At 33.9% G+C, this 14,399-nt stretch overlaps 1 protein-coding gene across 2 annotated transcripts in view; it reads right to left on the reverse strand.

Annotated features, from left to right (window-relative positions):
- Nucleotides 1-14,399, reverse strand: part of CENPK (centromere protein K) — a 64,150-nt gene that overhangs the window by 11,444 nt on the left and 38,307 nt on the right. The window contains exons 10-11 of one of the 2 annotated variants that reach the window (XM_027606634.1): nucleotides 13,937-13,990; nucleotides 12,476-13,339 (exon numbers count right to left, since the gene is read on the reverse strand). In XM_027606634.1, the coding sequence (XP_027462435.1) occupies nucleotides 13,181-13,339; nucleotides 13,937-13,990 (213 nt within the window). In that variant the 3' untranslated portion in view covers nucleotides 12,476-13,180. Of the gene's footprint in view, nucleotides 1-12,475; nucleotides 13,340-13,936; nucleotides 13,991-14,399 lie in introns of those variants that run through there. The other variant, XM_027606635.1, reaches the window with a different exon arrangement.

Consider the following 14,399-nt stretch of genomic DNA (forward strand, 5'->3'; position numbering starts at 1 on the left):
TTAAGGAGGAGAACAAAGTGGCATCAACTAAATCTATAAAATTTATTTGAAAAACAAAACAACTGGAATTATCATAAAATGTTAATATCTACTAATTCAAGGTATAGAATGTACATGGTATCTATTATTTTAATCTGTATTGTGGGAATAATCTACAATTTTACAAAAAGAAAGATTACTATTTTTTATAAAGATTTATTTATTTATTTGAGAGAGAGAGCACAAGCAGACTCCCCTGGAGCCCAACATGGCCTCAATCCCAGAACCCTGAGTTCATGACCTGAGCCAAAGGTAGATGCTTAACCGACTGAGCCATGCAGGCACCCCAAGAAAAGATTACTGTTACTTGTTATTACAGTTAATCTGGCAATTTCAGAAATTTCACAGTTCCAAACAGTTTTAACTACTTATTATTTACTTATTTAGTTACTTTTCTAATTTACTTTTTTATTAGGGTATGAGATTAATAGCAGAAAGAAAAAAACATATTGAAAAGAAAAGGGTGAGTATAATTAATGGTTTATAACTATACGATACAAAGAATATCTAACATTCAAAACAGAGAAGATGAAGCCAAAGCATATCACTGAGATAAAAACAAAATCCCAATATTCTAATAACAATTAGCATTGTGCAAAGGGCTAAGAAGTATAAAAATATAAGGTGCCTTTTCTCAATAAATTCACAAATTGGAAAACAAGATTAAAATGTGATAAGGGAAAATGCAATAAGTTATATAATTTAGTGATATATATTGTCAATGCTATGTGCTCCAAATGGGAGAGAACCCAGTGAAGTTTAAATAAGGATTTTTCTGACATCCATGTTGCCAGTCTGGTCAATTTTGGGTTCTTCCTTGAACTCCCAGCAACATTCAATTCAGTTGATCACTCCCAACTTCTGGAGATGTTGTATTTTCTTCCCTTGGGTTCTGTCACACTATACTCTTCTAGTTTTCCTACTACCCCAATGGTCCTTCCTTCTCTTCTCAGTTACTAAATATTAAAATGCCCAGGAGTCAGTCCTGATACCCATTCTATTCTTTATCGACTGATTTTTCCTTTGATTAATGTATGTTTTCCAATGACTTTAAAGACCATTTATATGCCCATGTTTTTAAAGATTTATTTATTTATTTTAGAGAGAGAGAGCATGAGTGGAGGGATGGGTAGAGGGTAAGAAGCAGACCTCGTGCTAAGCGCGGAGCCCAAATCAGGGGTCGATCTCAGGACTCTGAGGTCATGACCTGAGCTGAAATCAAGAGTTAGATGCTTACCCAACTGAGCCACCCAGGTGCCCCTGTATGCCCAAGACTCATATCTAAATGAACTTCATGTGACATAAACAGAATTCAACAAGTTTGTCTGTTTTTTCCATGTAGAAAATAGAACTCCAATCCACCAAGTCTCTGGCCAGTATGGCTTTTTCAGTCCACTTTTCAGTTTCCTAACGTGTTCTACATATAATGTGCAAAGTTCTACATAGAATGTGCAAAGTTTTGGTGGGAGAAATAGGGAGAAGTGTGTCTATTTCATCTTAGAAACCAGAATTCCTCTCTGCCATGGTCCGAATGTTTGTGTCCCTCTCAGAATTCATATGTTGAAATCCTAAAGCCCAATATGATGGTATTAGGAGGTAGAGCTTTGGGAGATAGTTAGGTCAGGAGGGTAGAACCCTCATAAATGGAATTAGTGTTCTTAGAAAAGAGACTTATAGAGATTCCTCACCCCTTCCACCATGTGAGGACATAGTGAAAAAGTACTGGCTATGAACCAAAAAGAAGACCTTCACCTGCCCTGAGATAAAATGTCCAGCCTCCAGAACTGTGACCAAAAAAAACTTCTGTTGTTTATAAGTACCCAGTTTCCGGTATTTTGTTAGAGCAGCCTGAACGACCAAGACTCTCTCTCCTTTATTGTTAAAACATTTTAAAAATATTTATTCTCTATTGTGAAGTGTCTCTTAAGTGTTTTCACCAGTATAATTTTTAACTGGGATAAATGTCATCTATTTATTGATTTTGAGAGTACTCTTTATATATTTCAGATTTGGGTTCTTTGTTGGATTTAGATACTGTAAATACTTTCTCCAATTCTCTGCAATGCCTTCTAATTCTTTAAAGGAACTTACCCTTTTTCTACACAGAAATTCCTAATTCTAATATAGCCCATTATAACTTTTTTTCTTTTATGTTTGAGGCTCTTTGTAAAGTTTCTCTATTACATGCAACTGTCCTGAAGCAAAAACAATCCTTTGTCCTGCTGCCATTAGATAATAAGAATACATGTCATACTCCAGTCAAAATGAGCCCTTTATACCCTAAATAAGCCACAAGAGGGAAATCCAACTCTGTCTTCAAAAAAACCTTGAGTATTTCCCATAAATTAACTTCCTACCAAAAGATTATTCTGTACTCCTGATGCCTAAAGGTACATCACAACTTACGTGCATATAGTATATGGTAATGATTTAGAAAAATTGATATTTTCCCACTATGAACATGCTAATGCAAACTTGGATACCTTGTAGGGATTTTCCCTTTAAAAATAGGCTGTATTTTTTATTTGAATAACCAGATGTTCTGAAGTATATATCCTTGCAACATCTTTTCCAGAAACATTTTCTTTCTACATGTCTCCTTTCATAACTAATATTACAATTTGTGTGCTTCTTTTATCCCCCACCCTCCTCCTAAGTTAGGGTCTCTTCTTGTTGAAGTATGTCCACTAACAGTTCTTTTAGGGACGGTATGCAGCAGGAAAGGTTTTCAGTTTTCATGTCAGAAAATTTGTTTTGTCCTCATTCTTAAATGACAGTTTAGCCAGTTATGGAATTCCAGGCTGATGGCCTTTTCCCCCACTCAGCATCAATATCTATTATTGCAGATTGTTGCAGATCAAAGATAAGGTTGCTATTTCTATCTTGCTAACATATCTGTTCTCTTTACAATCTTTGAAAATTCTTTCTCCTTAATGTTTTGCAGCTTCACGAAACTATTTCATGGTGTGGTTTTGCCTTTACCTTGCATGGTATTCCATGAACATGTTTTTCTGAGCATTTCTGTTGTTCTGCATACTGAAAATTTTTCAGCTATTATCTATTCAAATATTATTCATCATTCTCTCTATTCTTTTTTTTTTTTTTGTAAGATTTTATTTATTTATTTGACAGAGAGAGAGCTCAAGAAGGGGGAGCAGCAGGCAGAGGGAGAGGGAGAAGCAGGCTTCCCGCTGAGCAGGGAGCCCGATGCGGGGCTCGATCCCAGGACCCCGGGATCATGACCTGAGCTGAAGGCAGTCGCCTAACTGACTGAGCCACCCAGGCGCCCCCTTTCTCTCTATTCTTTAAGAATTTCTATGTTGGTGGAGTTCCTCAATTTGTCCTCCATATCTCTTATTTGCTCTTCATAATTTTTATCTTTTTATCTTTCTGGGTGAATTCTTCAAGTTATCTTTATTGATTTATTAAGTCAATCTCTGACTTGATCCAGTTAAGAGTTTATCTCATTTGTAGAAATGTATTTAAATTATCATATTTAATCAGATATGGGACTTGTAATTAATTCCTTCTCATAACCAAATGTTTTCATTTGTTCCTATTTTTGTGTTACAATTTCTAGCCCTATTTATTCATTTATTTATTTTTAAAGATTTTCTGTATTTGTCAGAGAGTGTGAGAGGGAAGGAACACAAGCAGGGGGAGCGGCAGGCAGAGGGAGAAACAGGCTCCCCAAAGAGCAGGGAGCCTGATGTGGGGCTCGATCCCAGGACCCCGGGATCATGACCTGAGCTAAAGGCAGACACTTAACGGACTGAACAACCCAGGTGTCCCTGTAGCCCTTTTTAGATGGAAGAAATACATTTCTTCAAACAACCTCAAAATATACATTTTAAAGTCTTCATCAGATAATGCATAAAATTAATTTCATTGAGAGTGAATGTTTCATTTTTTGGATGTTGCTACCAGCTAGGATACCTTCAGTTTCAAGTAACATTAAAAAATCTGTCTCAATTTACTTAAACCAGAAGGAGAATTTATTATCTTATATATCATGTTCCCTAGTAAAGCACCTCTAGGGTCAACTAATTCACCAGCTCAATAACATTATCAGAATTTGTTCTCTCTCTTTTGTGACTCTGCCATACTAAATATGCCAGATTTGTCCATGGCAGCTCTCCTTATGGTTGCAAAATGGCTAAACAGTTCCAGATGTTCCATGCAGACCCAATAACATTTACCAGAAGAAAAAAAGTCATCTCCTCCTGTATATTTTTTTAATCAGAAAAAAAAAATCTATCCCAAAAGTTCCTCAGAAGACATATATATTAAATCAATATTGCACCAAATGTATTCCTTAATAAATCACTAAGAAGGGGACTCAGACAACCATGTTTGGTTTAGCTATATACATGGCTGTGTAGACAAGAGTGGATTATCCGAACGAAATTTAGTTCCCTTAGAAAGTAGGAAGAGCAGAGGCAAAAAACAAAATATGCTGCCCTGGCTATCTTTGCATTAAATCCCTTCACTGATTTAACTTTTGCTTTCCATGGTCATTTTACTAGGAAAACTGTTATGTTTATGGTTTGCCATTTTTATTCATTTCCTCCTCCTCTATTTTGACCTCTCTTTACCTAGGAGTTTAGTCTCTCCCAGCCCCAAGTCCATAACCAGTTATTATAGTGTTTAAACATTTCCATGATAAAATTATTACTATATAATAAAATAATCCAAAAGGTAATGGCTTAAAACAATAAATATTTGTTTCCTCACCATTTCAGTGTTTCAGAAATTCAGAAAAAATTTAGCTGAATAATTCTGGCTCAGGGTCTCCCATGAGGTTGCAGTCAAGATTTTGGCCAGGGTTAGTTATCTGAAGACTGAAAGTGGTTCACTTACACAGCTGACATGTGGTCCTTTGTTGGCAGGAGAACTGTTTCTCATCCTGTGTGCCTCAACACAAACTGAGTGTTCTCATAGCATGGTGTCAAGCTTCTTCCAGAGCTTAGCAATCCAAATGAGTTCAAGAGAGAAGATGCAGGAGTGCCTGGATGACACAGTTGGATTCAGTGTATGACTCTTGGTTTCAGCTCAGGTCAGGATCTCAGAGTCCTAAGATCGAGCCCCCAGTCGGACTCTGTGCTCAGTGCAGAATCTGCTTGAGATTCTCTCTCCCTCTCCCTCTGCCCCTCCTGCTCATGCTCTCTCTCTCAAATAAATAAATAAATCTTAAAAAAAAAATAGAAGAGGCAATGTGATTTATGAGCTAGCCTTCAAAACCGCACACTCTTTGCCATATTCTATTGGTCACAGAAACCAACACTGATACGTGTGAAGGTGGGGCTACCCAAGGACATGAATACCAGCAGAGAAGGATCTTTGGAACCTGGCTATTACACCCATCCAAGGAACAGTGGGTATTTAACATATCCCCACTTACTTCCTGGTCCTAAAGCTGTATCTTTCCATCTTTGCCTCTTTCACCTTGCTAGGTTCGCGGCTTGTTATAAGCCTCAGTAGTTTTTATTTTAGATCTCCTTTCACAAGGTTTTGGCCGTGAAGAGACTCACTCAAGCCCTTAGCTTCAATCAGAAGCCCTGATTCTGGTCCTCCTTCTCATATGGAGAAGTTTTAATATTCCTTTCCAGGAAAGAATCAAATTCTCGTATTTACTAAGTGCTTCTAAACCAAGAGGCAAATACAACTATGGCCTCATTTCCACTCATAGCTATTTTTCTTCTGATTTCTGATCCACTAATGTTTATCTAGTTTTTAAGTCTTTCTACATATTTTTCTTTTAAATTTTATCAATGCTAAAATTTATAATAAAGAGTACACTAATGTGAGAACTCATTCTTATCACTTTGAAGTCTTATTTTTTTAGCTTTTTATTTTAAAATAATTTTAAAGTTGCAAAAGCAGTACAGAGAGTTCCCTGGCTTCCCTAATGTTAACATCTTATATAACTATATTAAAATTATTGAGCCCAGTAAACTACCATTGGTACAATAGTATTAATCAAATTATAGATCCTTCAAATTTCACCAGTCTACCATTGCTGTTTTCCTCATGCAAGAGCCTGTCCAAATCATAGATCTGATAAAGGATTTGTTTCCAGAATACACAAAAACTCTCAAAACTCAGTAAGATGACAGACAACCCGATTTCCAAATGGGCCAAAAATGTCCAAATGTTTCAGACTTTTTTCCATCCCTTTATGCTTAGCCTTTCTGAATTATTTTATATATGTCTCCTATATACTGCAGTTGAATTTTACTTTTTGAATTAAGGAGATTCTCATGTTATGATTAATATGTTTGGTCTCTTATCTGTATTAGGAGAGGCAGTCCTCCTTAGGACATGATCATTCCTGCCAAACTACAGGGTTACTCATCTTTTGATATTGAGCACTTTCTGGAACTGGTCATATGGCAACTAGGTATGTTAAGGTAACCACAATGTAGCTGAGTAATATTCCATCATTTGAATGTACCACATTTTGTTTATACATTTGCTTATTGAAGAACAGCTGTATTGCTTTCAACTTTTGGCAATTATGAAAAAGTGCTGCTATAACACTTGTGTGCAAGATTTTGTGTGGACATGGGCGCCTGGGTGGCTCAGTTGTTAAGCATCTGCCTTCGGCTCAGGTCATGATCTCAGGGTCCTGGGATCAAGTCCCACACAGGGCTCCCTGCTCAGCGGGAAGACTGCTTCTCCCTCTCTCACTCCCTCTGCTTGTGTTCCCTCTCTCGCTGTGTCTGTCTCTGTCAAATAAATAAAAATAAAATCTTAAAAAAAAAAAAAGATTTTGTGTGGATGTAAATTTTCAACACATTTGGGTAAATACAGCATAATTGGTTGGTTGTATAATAAATGTCTACTAAGTATTATAAGAAATGCCAAACTGTTTTCCAAAGTAGCTGTATAATTTTGCATTCCCACCAGCAATGAATGAGAGTTCCTGTTGTTCCACATCTTCACCAGCATTTGATGTTTTCAGTGTTTTGGATTTTGGCCATTCTAGTAAATTTGTAGTTGTATTTCACTGTTGTTTAATTTACATTTCCCTACTAACATATGATGTGGAGATCTTTTCATCTTATTTGCTATCTCTGTATCTTCTATGGTGAGGTGACTGTTCTGAGCTTTTGTCCTCTTTTTAATTGGGATATTTTTTGTCCATTGTTGAGTTTTAAGAGTTCTTTGTATATTTTGGTTACTTCTGTTATCTTTAACAGATATGTATGTTGCAAATATTTTCTCGGTCTGTGGCTTATTTTTTCATTCTAACAGTGCCTTCAACAAAGCAGAAATTTCAAATTTTAATGAAGATCAATTTATTTTTTCTTTCATGGATTAGAATTTTGGTATTGTATCTAAACAGTCATCATGAGAGGCACCTGGGTGGTACTGTCGGGTAAGGGTCCGACTCTTGGTTTTGGCTCAGGTCACGATCTCAGGGTGATGAGATTGAGCCATGTGTTGGCTCCCTACTCAGCAGTCACTTATGTTTCCCTCTCCTCCCTCTGCCCCTCCCCCAACCCATGCGCATGCTCGCTAAATAAATATTTTTTAAAGCATTTTTTTAAAGATTTTATTTATTCATTTAAGACACAGAGATACAGAGAGAGACAGAGAGAGCATAAGCAGGGGGAGAGGCAGAGGGAGAGGGAGAAGCAGGCTCCCCGTTGAGCCAGGAGCCCGATGTGGGACTCAATCCCGGGACCCTGGGATCATGACCCAAGCCAAAGGCAGATGCTTAACCATCTGAGCGACCCAGGCGCCCCTAAATAAATCTTTTAAAAAAAGGGCATCACAAAACCCAAAGTCAGACTAGATTATCTCTTATGTTCTAGAATAGAATATAACATAGCTGTGTATTTTTTTATAGCTGTGCATTTTACATTTAGCTCTATGATCGATTTAATTTTTAAGGTATGTCAGGATCTATGTTTTTTCTTTATATGTTTTGGCATGTGCATGATTTGTTGGAAAAGACTCAGCTTTCTTGGATTATCTTTACTCCTTTGTCAAAGACCAGCTGACTATATCTGTATGGGTCTTATTTCTGAGCTCTCTATTCTGTTACATTGACTTGTCTCTTCTTTCACGAATATCATAGTGTCTTGGTTACTGTAGCTTTATAGTAAATCTTAAAGTTAGTATCAGCCATCTAACTTTGTTCTTCAATATTTTGGTAGCTATGCTGGATCATTTGCCTTTCTGTATCAACTTTAGAATCAATTTCTATTTCTAGCTTGCTGAGAGTTTTTATCATGAATGGGAGCTGGAAAATGGCTTTTTTGTAATCTATTATTGGTATGATCAGATGATTTTTCTGCTTTAGTCGGATGATGTCATGAATTACATTAATTGATTTTTGAATGTTGAACCAGTTTTATATAACTAGAACAAATGCTACTTGGCAGTGGTGGATAAATTTTTGTTCTACATTGTTGAATTTGATTGTTTTTTGGGGGATTTTTGCACCTATGTTCATGACAGATATCTGTAGCTTTCCTTTCTTGTAATGTCTCTGTCTGGTTTTAGTATTCTGCTGGCCTCATAGAATGAGCTGGGAACTATTCTCTCTGCTTCTGTTTTCTGGGATGGATTGTACAGAACTAACATCATTTCCTTCTTGTATGTTTGGTAGAATTCACTGCTGAAACCATCTAGGTCTAATACTTTCTGTTTTGGAAGCTTATTATTGATTCCATTTCCTTAACAGATATAGCCTTATGCAGCCTAGCTATTTTTCCTTCTGTAAGTTCTGGTAGATTATGTCTTTCACAGGTTTGGTCCATTTCATCTAAGCTATAAAATTTGAGGGTATAGACTTGTTCATAATATACCTTTATTTATCCTTTTAACATTCCTGGGTTCAGTACTGATGGCCCGTCTTTTCATTTCTGGTATTAATCTGTCTCCTTTCTTTCTTGGTTAGCCTGGCTAGAGATTTATCAGTTTTATTGATATTTTCAAGTAGTCAGTTTTTGGTTTCATTGAGTTTCTGTATTGATTTTCTGTTTTCATTTTCCTTGATTTCTACTCTGATTTTTATTTTTCTTACTATTTTGGATTTATTTTAATTAATTAATTAAGTTAGTTAGTTATCTGTACACCCAACATGGGGCTCGAACTCATAATGCCAAAATCAAGAATCACATGCTTCACGCAAGTGAGCCAGCCAGCCAGGTGCTACTTTGGATTTAATTTGCTCTTCCTTTTCCAGTTTCCTAAGGTAAAATCTTATGATTATTGATTTTAGATCTTTCATCTTTTCTAATATATTAAATGCTATAAATTTCTCTCTAAACTTCACTTTTGTTGCATCTCACAAATTTTGAGGAGTTATATTTTCACTGAGTACAAAATATTTTAAGCATTTCTCTTGAGATATCTTCAATGTATGTGTTTAGATGTTGCTTAATCTCCAAGTATTTTGGGATTTTTCCAGGTATCTTTCTGTTATTGATTTATAGTTCAGTTCCATCATAGTCTCAAAGCATAATTTATAGTCTACTTTTAAAAATTTATTGGTAACCCAGAATGTGGTCTTAGTAAATGTTCCATGTGAACATGAAAAGAATGTGTGTTCTGCTATTGCTGGATTACTATCCTATAAATGTCAATTAGATTCAGTTGATTGATGGTGCTGTTCAGTTAAACTATATCCTTACTGGTTTTCTGCCTGTTGGATCCGTCAGTTATTGATAGAGGAATGTTAAGTCTCCAACAATAACTGTGAATTCATCTGTTTCCTCTTGCAGTTCTATCAATTTTTGCCTTATATACTCTGATAAAGTTAGGTGCATACACATGAAAGATTATTATGTCTTTTTGGAGAATTGATAGCTTCATCAATATGTGATGTTCCTTGTAATCCCTGGTCATTTTCCTTGCTCTGAAGTCTGCTTTGTCTAAAATTAATATAGAGAAGTCCAGGTTTCCTTTGATTAATGTTAGCATGGTATATCTTTCTCCGTCCCTTTACTTTTGATCCGAGTCTTCATATTTCATATGGGTTTCTTGCAGAAAACATATAGTCTGAGTCTTCTTTTTTTAACCATTTTGACAGTCCTGCCTGAATTGGTGTATTTAGTCCAATCACATTTAAAATGATTATCAAATGATTATTATCTGGAGTAACATCTGCCATATTTGTTACTATTTTCTATTCATTGCCTTTGTTCTCTTTGTCTTCCATTTTTCTGTCTTCTCTAGTTTTAATTGAGCATTTTACATGATTCTATTTTCTCTCCTGTCTTAGCACATCAATTATACTGAAAATATTCTTAGTGACTACCCTAGAGTTTGCAATACACACTTACCATTAACCCAACTTCACTTTCAAATAAAGGATGTTCTATAGAATTAAAAAATATAATTCTTGGTAAAAGCAACAAAGAAGCAAACTAATGAAACCACTAACTCAAAAAGATATATGCAACCCTATGTTTACTGCAGCATTATTGACAATAGCCCAGATATGGAAGCAACCTAAGGATCCATCAATAGATGAATAGATAAAGAAAAGGTGGCATATAAATACAATGGAATATTGTTCATCTATAAAAATGAATGGAATTTGCCATTTGTGACAAGGATGGACCTTGAGAGCATTATGTTAAGTGAAAAAGCCAGAGAAAAAGTTATGGGTCATATGATCTCACCTATATGTGTAACCTAAAAACAACAAAACAAGAAAACAAGCTCATAGATGCAAAGCAACAGATTGGTGGTTGCCAGAGGCAGGGATGGGGTGAAGAGTTGGCAAAATGAGTAAGGAGGGTCAAAAGGTACAAACTTACAGGTTATAAAATAAGTCAGTGGGTATATAATGTACAGTATGGTGACTATAGTTAATACTGTACTGCATATTTGAAAAACTTGCAAAGAGAATAGATCTTAAAAGTTCTCATCACAAGTAAAAAAAAATTTGTTAACTATGATGACAGATGTTGTGGTGATCATTTTACAATATATATAAACATCAAATCATTATGTTGTATACCTGAAACTAATAAAACATTGTATGTCAATTATACCTCAATTTAAAAAATCATAGTGAAATAGTTGTCAATATATTAAAAAACAATTTGTGTTATAGTAATATATATGTGTATTTATTAATACATTAATAAGATCAAGTGTCTTGATTTCAAAGTGCTGATGTGCATAAATGTTATGTGGAGACATTTGATCCAAATATATGTTATGGGGAAAAAAAGAAAACTAATAGTTAACTAAATAAACAAAAAAATAAATTAAAGACAACAGGGTATCAGAAATGTTAATACAGATGTACAACCATATAAAACTTAAATCTCAAAGGGTCATAATCATATGGGTTGAATTTTCAACCGAATAGAGATATAATTTCTCCCAAATCTGTCCATACATACACATCAGCCAATAACAAAGTTAAATAAATTTTCTGGTAGACTAAAACAATTTTTTGTTTTTAAATTAGGCTAACATCACCATCTGGCATGGGAAAGCTAGAACGTGGTATTACTTTCTGACATTTTGCATTATCATATGTAAGAGTCAGTAAAATAAAAACCAATCCTAAGTCTTAATAGATTTCAGTGATTATCTTAAAGCAGTGAAATTGAAAATACATAAAAGTCCTCAGAATTTGAAACATTTTCTCCAACATTCTCAAAACCACAGAAAGATTACAAGAGCTGTAAGCTTAGATGGAGTACAAATCAAGGCTAATTCTACTATATAACTTACTTTGTTTATAATTGAGATCAAAAGTAGGCAAATAATCTTGCTATGTAAGAAGACTGTAAGAAGAAATAAGATGTAACCATCATAGTTTTCTTTAATGCTTTATATAAGATACTGAACTCAAAAGATCCTAACCATTATCTTTATGAGTAAAATGTGAAATGAAGACTTGCCCAATAAAGCAAGATATTTACTGCTTTATCTATTTCTTTCTGTAATTTTCAACACAAAGAAGTTCATGAACTACTACTTTGTAGAATTACTGTCAGGGTTATACTGACTGAACCAATTTTTCCCTTCTCCAGTAACTTCAAGAACTTAAAAGATAGTCATTCCTTTGACTTTAACTGGAGTATTCTAGCAAGGTACTTTATATGTCATCTTTCCATAAAAGAACTTACATTCTCTGAAATGTAACAGTATTTGTATTTTCTCTAAAAGGGACAAGATATACTTGGAATAGTATTTGCTTACTTTAAAAAAATTGAAGTATTTAAGGTAAGAAAGAAATATGGATGACAAACATTAGAAAACTTTTTCAAATATAAAAAAGTACACACTAAGTCCTCTTAGAAAACTAATGATACTAAAAGGATTTGGAAGTTTAGCTTGTTTGTAATCTTGAATGATTATAATATCCTCATTTTTCAACCTATGAAAAAAATCTATTTAATCAATTTATTAAAATATCATGCCACATCACCAGAAAAGCTAGAGATTTTTAGATAAGAGAATTTTATTTACAGAAAGGTCATGGAGAATTAACAAAATTTTATGAACACAATTTTGTTAACAATAACTAACAATCAAGAATGGTTTAGTATATAATATCACTTGGTATATAATACATACTAAAATATAGTTTTCATGCTACCCTTATCCATTAGTTTCTGTTCCAATTTTTAACAAATCTAGAAATAAGGCAGTATACATGGAACAGATTTACTACATACTTTTAAATTATGTATTCCATCTATATCAGATACTGTCAATTTAAAAACCACCTGCAAATTAAATGGCCTTTCCATAATTCCTAAATTTAAAGACATAAGCACCAAATGGAACTCAAAATGCATAAAATAAACTGTCATAAATTTCAAAAGGAAAATATTACATAAGCAATATTATAAATTAACAAAGAATTTTCCAAAGAATACTGCAGAAGGTATATCAAAACTTTTATAATGATTAAGTCTAGAATATTTTTACTTGCATTCTTTTCCATCCAGCTGAACACACCAAAGCACTGAATGAATTGAAAGAACCATTTATAAATGAATAGTAGATGGCACAGGTCATTTTATGGATAAAAGGAAGAGGGACTATGTACTTTGATTTGCAAATAACGTTCTTTATCCAAGTAAATCCTCAGTGTTTCTATTATCCTTGAATGACAAGATTCATTAAGTACTGTGTGAAAAAAGAGACCATCCTTTTACTGATGGAAGGCTTCTAATCTTATTCGGGTCGGATCTTCTGGATGTCTCAAGGCAATTCCATTACGAAGGAGCAGCTCAATATAAGGTGGCCAAAAAGAATCACTAATTTTGACATATGGATCATGTGGAACATCAAATAATCTATTTAAAAGAATCTAGGAAAAAATATCGTTCAAGATATACCATACTTAGTAAAAAAAGATACAGCTATAATAAAACATTAAAAATTTGTTTACCAAAGAATGTTGAACTTCTCTTTCAATGTCATAATTTCTATGTATTAACTTAAATAATTTTCTTCCTTTTAAAAAAAAACTACAGATATTAATAAATGGAAACATCTTTAAAACTGTGTACAAGTTTCTGCAACTTTGTGGAAAGAATCCTTAAACTCAAACATGTAGTTCAGATAAAATAGAGATGCCAACAAAAGATTCCATCCATGTGAAAGCATAAGGTTTCACTGTGTAAATACTAAATAACAACATAAGAATTTTTTTAAAGTAATAATCTTGGGAATATGATTAAGGGCTAGTCCCCAATTTTATGTTCTTTTAAAAAATGACAATATTCCTTCTAGGAAGGTATAGAAAACAGACCCTAGTCTTATACTAAAAATAAATATAAATGTATTTAATAAAGGTTGGTATATTTAAGAAATAATGCAGTATTTTTTGACCTTGTGTATAATCGTTCAGAAATCACTAATTAAAAGAAATCTTGAACACAAAACAACTACACAAAACACTTACCTCTAACATTTCATGCAGTGTTATCAGCTGTGCAGTTGATTCTTGAAAGTTTTTCTTTGACAGAAATGTGAATAACAAAGAATTAACATTTCAATTCTGCCAATGGCTGATTAGACTATATTTATCACAAAAATTTTTTAAAGTAATATTTCTTAACTGCAATGGTACAAGGTATACCAAAATAAAATATTTATAATTAGGTGATTTTAAAAGAATTCTGAAAGTAAACAATCTGCCTGTACTAAACAGGTTCATAAAAACAAAGTTCAAACAACCTCGAAGAGAGTGAAATCTTTTGCAATTACAAGAAGATACAATTCAGACTATCTACAAATATATAATGGATAAGTTACATTATACATATTACATATACTCATGTAATTGAAAGTCTAATGTTTGAACTCTCCAATCAAAATATCTCAAACAAATGGCATTCCAAACAGTATTTATACAGCTTCAGGAC

The sequence above is a fragment of the Zalophus californianus genome, chromosome 5 (assembly GCF_009762305.2).
Source record: "Zalophus californianus isolate mZalCal1 chromosome 5, mZalCal1.pri.v2, whole genome shotgun sequence".
NCBI classification, from domain to species: domain Eukaryota; kingdom Metazoa; phylum Chordata; class Mammalia; order Carnivora; family Otariidae; genus Zalophus; species Zalophus californianus.